We start from the raw sequence: 15,678 nt of genomic DNA on the forward strand, positions 1-15,678 counted from the left end.
AAAACAAACAAACTAAGCAACAAATGTGTGTTATCAATCATAAGAACAGTGCCACAAACCCAAATATATACAATTGATGATAATTCTGGTGACCTAATCTTAATAATGGCAATAATTTTGCACTATGGAAGCACACAGAGAGGCGACGCTAAGTGCTAGTGGGATACACCCTCTTCCCACCCAAACCACGCCCGTCATGTTAGCCATGTTGATGTTTACATATTTAGCGTTATAATCCTGTTATAGAGAGAAAGTGGTGGCATCTATCCCTGATTGAGAAATAGCAGGCTGTTCAAGTTTCCATCTCAATTGATATATGTAAAAGCCGCCCAAGGTGAAACCATAAAAATAGTGCGGCGCACCTTTTATGCCCCTGAGCACATTATGCATGTCAGGATAATATAACGGAGCAGGGAATAATGGTGGTGGCGGTGGAGCGACAACAAGCTCCATTAGAAATAAATAAGAGCTTTGAAAATCTGGACAACACTGAAAAATCACATCCCTGCTAAATAGATCTGTCTTTTTTTTTTTAAATTGACCTATTTTGGTCTACTGTTATTTGTTGTTGCAGTGTTAGTTTCTTTGGTTTGGACCATACAAAGTCATGATTAGTATTTGCTATGGAAGGACATTTCATAGAGCACATACATGAAATTACAATGTATAGAAAGGACATTCCCATAGAATTTGAAAGGATAGAAAGTGGCCTGAATCCAGAAACATATTTTTTTTGTTTCGACTCACATTTGCTCATTAACCAAGTGATCATTTGAATTCCACTGATCTCCTGGACCAATGATATTTTCATTTTTATGATATCAAACTTATACTTGAGCCATTTTGAATATAGCCAAAGGGAATTCTCATGATACAGCAGGGAGGGCTCCTTCTATCCATTCTCATTCTATGGTAACATAGATATTTCTCTACAAATACAAACAAAAATTATTCATAAAATCACCTGTACTTCATGACATTATTGATCAAATAAAAATAAGGATTTAGGATATTAACACTTACAAACAACTATGTAAGTTACAGAAAAACAGACTAACAGGCACTTATAACTGGCCAGCCCTATACTAAATACACTGGGAAATCTAAGCCATTTAAATGAAATACATTAAAAACTAACTTACCATTTTGAATGTTTTTTTTCTGTTATCTTCCTTCACCAGCAACTAGTTACACTGAAGGGAAAACCTTCTAATGGCACTTCAATAAAGTGAAAAAATGGTGTGTTGGCAATGAGGGTATTCTTCACCAGACAGAACTGCTGCAAATGAACTTGCTTATGGCTAGCAGTTCAATTTGATATGAATGAAAATTTTGAACAAGCTGTTTCTTGGACAGCTCGGCAACAAATGTAAAACCGTATTACCCTTTATGTGACGAGTAGCTGATAAAGGGGAAATAAGAAACAATCAATATATCAAGGAATCCCTTTAAGGCACCAGTATTTAACTGGATCTATTATCTTGTATTTTGCCTGATTAATAGACAGATGGATTTTGCTCTGTGTAAAAGCTGAAGGTGACCGAGTGGATAACAAAGAATCTATAAAAACAAATCGTTACGGTTTCCTTGAGGTCTAGTGGTGGAGCTTTTTAGCACGTCCATGTCTCCCTTCTTTCCAGCGCTTCCTTCACTTTTCCTCCCTCCTCCTCTACTCCTGCTTTTTGGAGCGTCCTTTGAATGAGTCCATGAGGTTGAAGGCTCCCAGGTACTGGCCCAGCAGAATTCCCTGCTTCATGGGGAGGATGCTGTGGAAATAAACACACAGAGGGGAAGATGGTTAGCGAGGGGAATCTGTATGGGCTTGTTTGTGTGCTTGTTCTCGCGTCGCGATCCTTGTGAGAACCAGTTTGAGCTTTACAACATACATTGGAGTGAGGACATTTTCATGCAGTGAAGTCCTTTTGGCTGGTCCTCAGTTTATGGTCAGAATTTGGGTTTTGGATTAAGATTAGAATTAGTAGTAGGTTTAGGTTAGAATAAGGGTTAAAGTTAGGCATAGTGGTGAGGGCTAGGAGTTAGATGATTGCATTCAGTGGTAGGGATAGCATAGGATAAGGAGTACTTTCACTCAAGATAGTGCTCCCAAAATTCCCAACACCCCTGATGTTATTTTGTCAATAAAGAGCAGAGTGATTAACCTTGAGAGAGGTTGCCAATTTGACCTTTATAGGGAACAAGCCTTCTCATTACCCAGTATCAGGTTTTTGCTGTGCATATCAGAATATCAGAGGGGGAACATTTTGTAAGCTGATGCCCTGAGTGTTGGCAGCCTTGGACATTGTTCAAGGACGTGCTGTTAGAGGCTCACAGATTTCAGACTTTTCAAGACTGGGGACATTACAACTAAACAGATACACCCTAGTTTTTTCCCCCCATTTTGAATTTTATGATGGCGACACACTTACAGGAAGGAACACATAATCCTTTAACGCCCCCAAATGTTCAAGCATCCAAACTTCACATAAATGTTTGCGAAGGCCTAAAAGTGTGCAAGACCACATTGGGTTGCGCTCTATAGCTTTACCATAAGGCCAAACATTGGCAATTTTTCAAATGGCAATATGTAATATGTATGGCATTTCACCTGCAGTTGCATGACTTTGACCTAAATGATGAATCAAGATTATATTCTCACTGGCAAATAATCTGCCCCATGGGCTTGGACCCCACTAATGACCACTCGTGGCTATATTTAATTATTTTTGTTAATATTTTAACATTTCAGTGGATTAAAAAAAAACATTAAACATTTGTGTGCCTTTTTCTCTCAGCCCAAGTAAGACGCCCAGATTCACTGGCAGGGTGATGGAGAAAAAAACACCACAAAGAAGCACAGTTAAACTATGCTGGTTTCATTTGGGAAGAATTAGTAGTTACTTACATTTTTCCTTGTCAACCAGGGAAACAAGTGCACAACAAATTTCAGACTGTTTATGAGGTCACTGGAGTGGGACATTAAAAGCTGTTTTATTAAAGTAATGTAGAGATTAAAATCTGTTTTACTGAAGACAAGCAAACAGTAAAAGCTTCATGTGAAGCTCAATGGGTAGAGAATGTTCATTAACACTGCTATGGTTAGGGGACTGAGTCCCACTAGAGCCACCCATATTAAAAATGTAGGTTCTCCGCTGTGTGGCACTTTGGATGAAAGTGTTCACCATATGTTATGACGTTAAAAGCTGCGTTTCTTAAGACAGGAGGAGAATAAAAAGTTGTTTTAGTAGACATGCAGACATTGAAAGCCTCATCACTACATCTTTATAGTTCCTACAGTTTTATAGTTAGTTCTTCACAAAGTGGGGGACAAATTGCTTGAAATGCCTATTAAAACATTTCCAGTTGTTGGTAAAGTCAATGGAGGAGGACTATTAAAAATGTATACAATGCACCCGTCTTATAACTCAACTGTAGGCTTAATAATGATCCAAATTAGAGTGGTAATTATTATTATTGGTAATTATCAACATGTTCAAATACAGTTTTATGGTGATGATAGTTGGAAATACACATGGTACTTCAGTGCACAATACGTTCACGTACATCTTATGTTAAAAAAAACATTCAGTAAGCCTCTGGAATAAACAAAAATTAAGACAATCATTTATTGTTAGCCTGGCCTGTTGACCTAAACCCTGACTGTCACATAAGCTATAGAATATCTGAGAGTAATTTAATATGATATATGATGACTATGATCAGGTGTTCCAATGATTATGCCTGAACAATCTGTGGGAAATGTAACATTTGCGACTAAGCTGCTTCACCACAATGAATTAGCATTTGTGCCTAGAACAAAATTGCTTTCATTTTGGTGCTTTATGTTCATGCATAATGATGTAATGACTGTTTTGGGACTGCTGCTAAAAAGTGTATTTAGAGCTCATGCTGCTTTTCTGGAGCTTGATGGTGACGATTTACACACTTCAGACCTTACCTTTAATACGATCGCCATCATTTCTTATCCTGTGACAAATTTTCTTCAATTCATAATACCAATGAATGCCTCAAAGCAATATCCTCATCTTTGAGACAGATAATAATAAGGTGGGGGTCTTTAGATTTGTTGCTGTGCACTATTCCTATTTTTGTGGCAAAACTTACCAAACTGAATGAGAAACTGAATAGGTAACAGCTGAACACGGGGTATTTCAACAACCATTCAGGGCTAATTGTGGAAGCTGATAGGGTGTCGTTTACAAGCACACATTCTACCATTGTTCATGGTTTATAATAAAATATCGGGAAAAAAATATTTTCCCTAAAATCTATAGTTAACAAAGGCTTAATTAACTGGTGAAGCAAGCAATGGGGATGAAATTAACAATTTGTACTAACAAGTGTAAAGGCATTTAACAATTTCTTCTAACAGTGTAAACGTATAGTGATGAGAATGGGACTGTATTTAACAGCTGGTACAATCAGTGCATTCAGTTGTATGTGACATTTAAAATTTATGGGAAATAGTGTAACAATTTGTGTCAATGAAAACGCATGTAACCACTCGTGCTTACAGAAAATGCATCCATGGTTATGTATTTGGGATCTATTAAATAATTTGTTCTAACTCGAGTGCTGCCATTCTCCATCTCCTCTCAAATCACCCCATGGTTACCAGCTTTTGGATGACTAACAATCCTCTGACTAACAATGACTGTCTTCAAAAGGCAAAGAGAGACAAAGCTGGAATAATACAACAACATATTATTAAAAGCCTGAATACAATGGCTTTTATGAAATATCTACAGAGGTGACAGGCGAGGCACTATCTCCATTTGTATAAGATGTGTTCCGGAGACAAAAAGCTTTCTAATAGAGAATAATGGGTCTGTCCTCAGACGAATGGACCAGAGGGAAAAAAAAAGAAAAAGAAAAAAAGAAGTGAGAACAAGACGTCTTGATAATGCTCTCTTATCGGAGGTAAAGGGCAAAGTAACTCAGCGTAAGTAATAAGGATTTTAGCTATCTAAAGCACAATTATCAGATAGTAAATTTCCATTCTTATTTCCACTGTCAATCTTGCTGCTAAGATATTCATTTTTTTCCATCACTTGGGTCAAGTGAGGTGATCCGTCAACTCCATCAACTTCCAAGATTCACATTGTCCCCCTCCACTGGAACCAATGTAGTCTGTAGGAGTCTTACAAGGGTAGAAATTGCTTCAATACGCATATTCATAATAAGTATATTTTCCTGATTCAACAACCAGCAAATGGACTAGAATTAGTTAATGACTTTAATGAATAAATTGTTAATTTTCACTTAATGAGGCATCTGCTGTGATATATTACAATGACATGTTGACAAGATCGCAATATTGTTGTCTTATTATTGATTCAAAAGAGGCAAAGAAGGGATCCGAGTAGAGGAGTACGAAAGGATGAATAATCAAGAAAGGAGATGAAAGGGGGAATGATGAGGAAAGGAGGAAAAGAGGAATGAGGAAGGGAAATCAGGAAAGATGAGGAAACGAGAGGAGGAAAGATGATGAAAGAAGAGGAAAAGAGCAATGATGAGGAAATGAGGAAAGAAGTTAAGATGAGCAAAGGAGAGGAAAAGAGGAACGATGAAAGGAGAGGAAAGGAAGGATGATAAGGAGAGGAGAGGAGGAATGATGAAGAAAGGAGAAGTGGCAAAGAGAGGAAAGGAGAAAGGGCAGTGAGGAGACCAGCAGAGATGAGGAGAGAAAAGAGATGAGTAGAGGAGATGAAAAGAAAAAGAGGAGGGGAGGGGAAAAAAAGAGACACGATAGAGATGTGACGAGAGGAGAGGAGGAAAAGAGTAATAGCTGATCGCCAATCAGCGGCTGTCATTCAGGTGCTCAAAAGGTGTAAAATGGCGCTTTGTAATAGGTTCTCAAGCAATCAAGTTGCCTCTTGTTCACAGTGGCACTCAAGGGGGGCACAATGAGGCAAGACAGTGCTGTTTGTCCAGGGATAAGCCTGGGCTACAGAGAGATTGGCTTTGGACTTTTGCAGGGCTCAAACCTAAGGCTCCTTAACTCCTTTCTAACTTTTACATTTCTAGTTAGGTTATGCATAAAAAAAAAACAATCAAAATACACTTACACTGTCTTTACCTTGCCTGTTAATGGGTATAATTAAGTATGAGATGACAACTTCTGATATCATTACAGGGATGCATTTGCCTTTCCTGTTGAGGGATATGATTAAGTATGAGATGATGATATCATCATTTCCGATAGTGGATACAAAGCAAGGCTTGTATTAAATACTGTGATCTTTGCAACCTGGCTGTCAACAGGTGGCGAATAATTTTATGCGCTGAAGTGTGCATTCATGTCTTCCAGTTCCACTACAGCTGGTGCCATCACTGTCATGCACTATCATGCGCCATAACCGCATGGATGCAGTGTCAGTTGCTTGCATCACCAATAGAAAGGTGAACTTCCAAAGCTGACATGAAAAAAAAAATGTCTCTGGGATCGTCTTATTCCCCAGCCTCCGATCCCAACAGCATAGTTAGACGTGTCTAATGCTGTAATCTACTTGTCAGACTATCTGGCTGTAAGTGTGTATAAAGCTTAAGAGCCCAAACCTGAAGCTGCTCCATTGATGAGGAATGGCTATGACTCTCCCCAGGGTGAATTTCCAGGGACAATGCTACATTTCTGGATCAGAATTAGCAGTAAGAGCTCAATAGGGTGTAAATGCTGAACAACACATTCTATGAATCAACCCCGACTCTCATTTTAGGATGGATTTGCGTTTTAATGCTATTCCTAATTTATGTGCGATAGACAAAGCATCCAAAGCAACAGCACCATGACTGCATTAATTTTTAGCATGGGTGGCCCCAGTAGGAATCCCACCATTGTAAGTGCCATGTGCTTGTTAGTGCTTTGAGCTAAATAAGCTTAAAAAAAAATAAAAAAAACCCAGCTCCTGATAGAACTAACATTATCATGCTCCATAAGTTGCATCTAGCCAGAAAGACACTTGTGCCCACTGCACCAGGTGTCTCCATAAAACTGATGGTCTTTGGTGTCATAGCTGTACAAAAGCATGCTTGAGGCCTCAGTTTGGTTCTACTGAAGGTGAAAACATTCGGTAGACACAGAGGAGCCGGCTGATTTATTTCTATTATTATGTTACAGGTTGTTGTTTCTGCTGGCCTTTTATCTTGTCGAGTTGGTATTCCACCAAGGACTGCTTTTGGAAGACAAGTAGATTCACTTTAATGCCTTAGCTTTGTACCTGTGTGCAACGTTTTTCATCCCCCATCCATCCACCCATTTTTCCATCACTCGATTCATCCATCCATCAATACATCTTTCAATGCGTGGACAGCATGCAGGGTGAGGAATTAAATTTTTCCTCCATTGCTGCCATTAGCTGAAAGCTTAAAAAAAAACAAAAAACATCAGAACACTGGTTGTTTAGATGCCAAAATGGGTAGAAGAGTGGATACAATTGCGTGCTGCCACAGCCAAATCTGGCAGTATGTGACTGATACTGATGGTACCAACCTGATGGGCTGTTAACTGTCCAGAGTGTTTCACATTTATTCAGTTTAAAGTTTGTTTTAGAGAAATGTCACATCACACCTTACAGCAGCAGAAAGTCAGCAAAGACACTTTAGCAACACCGTACAAAGAAAAAGGGAATTTATGGAGAGAAGAAAAAACTAAAAAGGGAATTTATTCTCAAATGATTTTAAAATTGAAACGGTCTCTGCTACCCTGACATAGTTAGGTAAATCACTGCATATTCATTACACTATAAAAAAGATAAGGTCAAACCATGAGATGTCACCTTTGAGACCCTAGTCATACACACTAGTCCCTACCCGGGGATGCGCGCGCCACAACTCCGCGCAGACTTGCCAAAAAGGTGCATAAACTGCGTAAATTTGTGAAAATGGAAAAATCAGCTCCATCAGTCCCTGCCTATGCCAATGCTCAATGCCCATGTGCAGTTTGAGATTGATTGGCCAACCCGTTGAGGAGCAAAATGGATGTGGACAGACGGACAGAGTTTTCCTAATTTATAGTAGGATATATATATATATATTCTGGTGCAATTTCTTTTAAATTATGCATTGTCCGTGTAAAAATAAACAATAAAATAAAAAAATAAGTAGAGGGAGGGTACAATGGAACTCTGATGAAAATTCCTACTTGAACCACTTATTTGTCACTATGCTTGTGTAATTTGATTTACAAATGTCTGCCAAGCTCATGTTTGTTCACAATGAACATGTTTATGGCCTATCTTTGTACAACCACTTCCCTAAACAGAATAGGTATATGGTCAACAACCACTACAGTGAGTGGCAACAGCGGACTGTATCTCACTCTCTCACACACGGTTCCCATGTACACGGTTCCCTTATACAGAAGCTTCCTAAATGAATGGAAAATGTTACATTCCTTTGTCAGTCAAAGAATCACATCAGGCTTCAGTCATGAGTCAAGATAAAAGAATATTATTGCAAGATGACATAGGACAGAATAATTCTAACAATTTTGTGTATAGCATATTAAATGTATGTTGAATTTTGTGGGAGCATCCATGTCGGGATTCGAACACGGGTCTCCCGATTGAGGGTCTGCAATCTAACTCCCTGCGGCACACTTTCACCCACGTGACCAAAAGCGGTGAACAGAGCGACCGACAGAGCGACCGACAGAGCGACCGACAGACTGACCGACCGACACTGCAATCCTTAGAGCACCGCTTGTCGCGGGGCTAAATTAGAGAAAAGAATAGCTTCAATGACTTTACAGTCGCTACTGGCTAGGCGATTACAGCTCGGTTCAGCAAACTCTTGGCTAAAAACAACCCAAACAACTAGCCGTGAACCAACAAAACATTGTGCATGTATTGTCATTTGCTCTCTTTGGGTTGGACTTTATCGAAATTGTTTTCACACCAGAAATGATCCGCACCATGATCTGAATGGAAGAGGACATAGGCCACCAATTTGTGGTGAAGCTTTTGCAATGTTTTGGTCCACACCCAAGTCCACACGGCTTAGCAAAAAGTCAAGTCTGCACCATCTTATTTGCTACAATTGATAGACTAACCAACCCCCCAGCACAAATATCCCCTGAACTTCTTTCTGACATTAAATGCAATGAGTTCACCACCTTTTTCAGTGATAAAATTCAAACCATTAGGCAAGCCATCAACTTCTCCAATCCAAACAAAATAATTGCGCTTCCGCCACACTCAGTAAATAACTTAGCAAACATGACACAGTTTAATACCACTGATCAAAAAGCTCTTGAGGAAATTGTATTGCATCTGAAACCCTCTACCTGTTGCCTTGATGCTCTGCCCACAAGCCTTTTTAAAAAGGTCTTTAGCTGCCTGGCAGCTGAACTACTACTTGTGGTTAACACCTCCCTTAGCTCAGGGATTTTTCCAAGTGCACTAAAAACAGCCATTATTAGGCCCTTGCTTAAAAAACGCAGCCTAAATGCATCTGTACTTAATAATTACAGACCAATTTCCAACCTACCTTTCATTGGTAAAATGATTGAAAAAGTTGTGTATCAGCAACTTAATAACTTCCTAACCGCAAATGGCCGCCTTGACAAATTCCAATCTGGATTTCGCCCCCACCACAGTACTGAGACTGCCCTTATTAAGGTCCTGAATGATATCCACTTAAACACTGACTCCAATAAAACCTCAGTCCTTGTATTACTAGACCTCAGTGCCGCTTTTGATACTTTAGACCATGCAATACTGTTAGATAGGCTGAAAAATTGGATTGGACTCTCTGGCACTGTCCTTGAGTGGTTCAGGTCCTATTTACAGGACAGGAATTACTTCGTTTCCATTGGCAACTTCCAATCAGAGCGAACTGATATGATATTTGGGGTGCCGCAAGGTTCAGTCCTTGGCCCACTCTTGTTTAGCCTATACATGCTCCCACTAGGCCAAATTACACAAAATAACAATATTGCCTACCATAACTATGCAGATGACACCCAAATCTATATAGCGCTCTCACCGGGTGATTATGGACCCATAGACTCACTATGTCTCTGCATAGAACAAATCAATATCTGGATGTCCCACAACTTCCTGCCGCTCAACAGGGACAAAACAGAAGTAATTGTCTTTGGTCCTCGGGAAGAAAGGCAGAAGCTCAGTGCCTATTTTGACTCCCTGTCCATACAGACTAAAAGCCAGGCCAGAAATCTGGGCGTAATGTTGGATTCAGATCGAAATTTTAACAGCCACATCAAATCGATTACCAGGTCAGCATATTATCATCTTAAAAACATAACTAGAATCAGAAGCTTTATGTCAAATCAAGACTTGGAAAAGCTTATACATGCTTTTATAACTAGTAGATTAGACTATTGTAACAGCATCTTCTCTGGTCTGCCAAAAAATACTATTAAGCGGCTACAACTCATTCAAAATGCTGCCGCTAGAGTTCTGACTAGAACAAAAAAATCTGAACACATTACCCCAATTCTCAGGTCCCTGCACTGGCTCCCAATTAAGCAAAGAATTGACTTTTAAAATATTACTGCTTGCCTACAAATCACTAAATGGCCTAGGACCAGCATACATTTCTGACCTGCTTGCACCCCATGAGCCCTCCAGAACACTTAGGTCAGCTGGGTCTGGACTATTAACCGTTCCAAGAGTCAGAACAAAACATGGTGAGGCAGCATTCACTTACTATGCCACATACAACTGGAACAGACTTCCAAATGATCTTAGACATGCTCCAACTGTAACCACTTTTAAAACTAGGCTTAAAACTTTTATGTTCTCCATCACCTATAATTAAACTCTTAGCACTTTAACTCCAAATGTATGTAAATATGTGCGCGCGGTTTATGTACATATTTACTTGTATCGACAGAACTTAGACTTTATACTGTAACATTCTTACTGATTATATAATGTTGCCCTTATTCTAACTTTCAGTGTTCAGAAACTCTTTTCTTGTTTTTAATTTTCTTACTTTTATCTTATCCATCTCTGTTTTTATCTCTCTCTTTTAATCATGTAAAGCACTTTGAGTTGCCCCCTGTGTACGAATTGTGCTATATAAATAAACTTGAGCTTGAACCAAACCATGTAGGTGTTAAAGCCACCTTATACTACTGACTTGCTGCATCACTTTGACTTAGGCTTGGTTGGTAAAGCATAGGTTTGCCAAGCCAGAGATTGCAGGTTCTAATCAACTGAGTGAGTCAATTTAGCACTTCTGTTGTTTCATGCATGCTGGTTTTCCCAAGCCTATCATGAATTACGTGTTTATTTCACTTTGATAGAATATAGACATCCCAAATAATTGCATGTTAAAACAAAAATTTGTAGCTCAACGAAATGATTGAAGAATCATCAAGGTTTAGACAAACCTTTGAGCATGACTGCATTAGAAAACAGTACCATTTCATTGAATAAGTGCTACAATTTGGCTTCAAATACATGTATGCACGCTTTTTCACAACTGCCCAGCTCCATAGTCTTACAGTACGCATTCACACTGAATGTGTGAGGCCAGTCGGCCACCAAGCAGCTTCACTGGAGCAGTTGGAGGTTCAGTGCTTTGGTCAAGGGTCCCTCAAGAGTAGTTGTTGAGGGGAGGGGAGGGTAACACATTTACTTACCCTGTGAAAACTTCCCCAGCCAGTCCAAACATTCAGCTGGGCTTGTCACAATCCCAGTACTGCCACCCGACTAAGGTGACACCGGTTTGAATGAATATATCATTGCACCATTACAGGTACAAGTACAGCTGCAGATAGTGGCAGGGAAGTTCATTTCCAATTCAAATGCCCTGTTCAACACACCCATCCTATCTCTCAGTAATAGTAGCACTGATTGTGGCGAATGTGATGGCACCAACTGTTCATTATAAACACACACAGCATTCAGATTTGGAAAAAAAAAACAACACAATTTTTATTTAACTCATTTTCAATGTCTTCATATTCTGTTGACAGGCTACAAAACAAGGCAGAATAAATAGACAAGGGGTTTCCCCACACACATCTTAGTGCAAAAATCTTAGCTTTGTTGAAGTTACTCAAGTTAAACGGAAAAACCCACCATGAAAAAGAATTCACTTTATTATTATTATTATTATTCCTATGGTCTTAGACAGTCAAATGAATGAACAAGCCTCTGCCAAACCAAAGAAATAGGGCATTAGCAGTAGTAGCCTGGAAAATGTATGGTCAGTTTGTCCTGAGTTGCATTCATTCTCAATGGAATAGCTGCAGTATTTGTCTCCTGATGACATTACAAAGAGTGTTGACTCTTGTTTCTTGCTATGGGCAAGAGTTTCTTTTCTTCTAAATGTAATGTAAAATGTAGACTGAACTGTCTAAGATCAAAAGGGGAACCATACTGTCAGCTCCATTTTTGAGTGCACCATCCCTATCAAATCAATGGAGAACAATGATCTTGGTGATAAGGTGCTTGTGGAAAACTGTCCCCAGGCTGTGGAAGTGCCTTATGCCAACACCACACCCACCACCCAAACAGTGCCATCCACAGGTGACACTATACACTGCAAGCTACAAAGCACAGCTAAAGACAGGTTACATGTCCACCAGGAATCTTTACAATTCTAGGTTTGCTTTCTTATTATTTTCCAAATGGAAAGGATGTACTGTTGCATGCTCCTAAAAGTTAAAAAAAAAAAAAATATTACCAAAAAAAAACAACCACGCACCACATTTCTAACTAGTTTTCAAGAGTTGATTAGCAAAAAAAAGAGATCCAACCAATGCTTTCCCAAAGCATCTGTTCAGCACTGCTAGTCTAATAGTTGCCTGGTGAACACCAGAACCTAATGCATCTTTCCTTTAGTCTCATCTGCCCCTTAACAAACATGTAAAAACTTAATTTCAGATGCAAAGACACGATTCACAGGTAAAAAAAAAATAAATAAAAAAAAGGCCATATTCAATTGGGACATTTCACATGTTCACATATGACAACCAATGTGTCCAAAAAACGTGCTTTGAATTCACATGTGCAAGGGCTGTGTGCTAGTGCAGTTTGGGGTGCAGACTGAGGTCTGCATGGTAACAGTCTACTTTGTCGGAGAGTCCCAGGTAACTGCCAAGGAGGGAGGTCAGCTTCCAGTTTAGAGCGCTACAGAGGATGATGGGAGGGAGAGGAAGAGGGCAGGAAATTTCTACCATGCACACCAATATTCAACAGACAATTAAGTAACCAAAAACATTCCATTTTGCTTTGGTTCTTGTACAATTAATTACAAAAAGTTTAGATATTTAGCATTTTTAACATCAATATGTCACTATGTCATTTCCATTTTTTACCTTTTTTTTTTTTTTTTTACATTTCTGCTGTCCTGTAATGGTCAGCAAGATATGTTTTAATTAAAGGGATAATGCACCAAATCCTAACAGAGCCATGCAATGAGAAATGGCCTGTGGATGGTAAAACAGAGAGCTGACAAAGGAAATGACTCAAAAAGTAATATGTTGATTTTCTTTTTAACTCCCTTTAAAAAAAAAAAAAAAACACACACATAAAAAAAAAACCACATACACAAACACACCCAGACACAAAGCGCACCGACTTCCCATCAATGCATCAGCAGATGAGTACAGAGGCTCCAAACCCCCTTACATTAGAGTAGAAGGGCCTGTCAACATAATCAGGTCAAAGAGCTGCCGTCAATACTGCTGGTCAATTGCTAGCTTTTAGACTGCTGGGGAGGGTGAGGTACATGAACACAGCAACATACCCCGTTTAATTTCTGTTAGGCCTATTTATCTATTGAAATTATTCAAATCTGTACAAACAAAAGTTTGATGTTTATCAAAATATCTATAGTGCTCTACAACAGTGTGAATGTTGCATGAATGTTAACAAGTTCACTTTATTTTAATGACTGCTACAGTTACGTTGATTGATGTTTATTTACACATTAATAAAGAATAAAGAACTTGCTCGCTCAACTCAAAACTCTTCTTGATGCCCTCAGGGTGCAGACTCTTGTGCATACAGATTAAAAAAAGCACTACCAAATTAATTACAAATGTTTATTATAATGCACAGCAGCAGACAAAAAGAGTGTGCTACTGTGCGTTATAATAAACATTTGTAATTCATTTGGTAGTGCAGACTTCCCTCTTTCTTTGAATCTATTTACACATTAAACAAATGTATTTAAAGTGCATCTACTTTTTTTAACCAGTTTATAAGCCTGTTATGCGGTCCAGTGGCGTAAAAATAAAAAAATCGTAGAGGTTTGTTTCCATTTGACATTTGGAAACACTGGAGTAAGCAAAAAGACTCGTCATAATTTCAAGAACATGTGATGGTTTTTAAAGCTGCAGTTCATCTAATTTATTTGACCATGATCAAAATCTGCTTAACTGTAACAGAGAGACTCTCCACTCCATGCCCCCCACTCTCCTGGTCTCCTGCCATTTTCATTTAATGTGTCATGTGCTGTACTTTCTTTGTGTGCATTTTTTATATGCATTACCTTACTGCAAACCAATTTTGCCATTAAGAATAATTAAGTCTTGAACAACACAGAACATACCACTAGATCCAGCATGCAGTCCACACAACTGGAACTAGCATATGATTTAATCTATCACCTATTAAAGGATAAGGCTGGTGTTTTTTAATGCATTGCTTACCGTCAACAAATCCTATGAAAATAACAAAATCAACAATGCGTTTGCTCTACTCCTGTTACTTTCTGACTTCCCACGTACCGTTTTTAGCCGTCAACCCAGAAGTCATTGGCTCCAATTGTAAGCTAAAAACCTTGAAATACAGCTCACAAAGACATAGTTTCAATTTTAAAAATCGCTAACTGTTACCATGAAAAGTCAGGCTGTTGTAGTTATTACCAAATCAAATGGGAACAAATCCTTCATTATGCCGGGGACTATTTTCGGCACTACGGAACTACTTTCCTGAGATCGCAAACGTGTTTACAGCCGGCTTATTAAGTTGTTTGAGGAAAAAGTCGGCTGGCCCGGTGCATCGCGATGATGAAATGTGCTGCCCATAGCAACGGCATGGCTCTTTGACGTGTTTTTAATCGTTTTTTTAATATAATGGAGTTCTATGGCTGCTGGGATATATGGCTTCATTGGTCTCCGGCTACATGGACGAGACTTGTTGGCAAAACAAAATCATTGCTGATTTTGTTATTTTCATAGGATTTGTTGACGGTAAGCAACGCATTAAAAAACACCAGCCTTATCCTTTAAGGAGACCAAGGCCATTTATAAATACACAGAGGAGCAGAGCTAAGTGGGGGAAAAAAATGGGCTAATGAGTAAGCACTGGTTCACCCTGTAGTGAAAAAAAGAGGATAATAAGGAGTAAGGCCTGGTTACAACTGTATTGGACAAAAGAGTAGTATTTGGTTTCAACCCAGAACCATCACAAGTTGATGTACATATTGACAACAAGCTAGTCTCTGACCTACCCTCCATTAGACAAACCACAGCCAGCTATGACCTAATGCACTGCTGTCACAGCATACAGCACATTAAAACAGCAACAACAATCAATGTCCCTGATCCCTTTGAACACTAGAAAAGCTTGTGCATGACACCGGGCCACTGAAATTCTGTTATAATCCTTCCATGACTCTACCACAATATTTGCACTTTAACTGTTATATGTCTGCATTTTAAAGCTGCACTAGGCAATT

The 15,678-nt window shown here is 39.0% G+C and overlaps 1 protein-coding gene across 1 annotated transcript in view; it reads right to left on the minus strand.

The window, feature by feature from the left end:
• Positions 1-578: 578 nt before the first annotated feature.
• Positions 579-15,678, minus strand: part of LOC139918204 (epidermal retinol dehydrogenase 2-like) — a 36,011-nt gene continuing 20,911 nt past the window's right edge. The window contains exon 6 of the mRNA XM_071907506.2: positions 579-1,766. Within this exon, the coding sequence (XP_071763607.1) occupies positions 1,670-1,766 (97 nt within the window). The 3' untranslated portion in view covers positions 579-1,669. The remainder of the gene's footprint in view (positions 1,767-15,678) is intronic.

This window comes from Centroberyx gerrardi, chromosome 13, assembly GCF_048128805.1.
Source record: "Centroberyx gerrardi isolate f3 chromosome 13, fCenGer3.hap1.cur.20231027, whole genome shotgun sequence".
Classification (NCBI taxonomy): Eukaryota; Metazoa; Chordata; class Actinopteri; order Beryciformes; family Berycidae; genus Centroberyx; species Centroberyx gerrardi.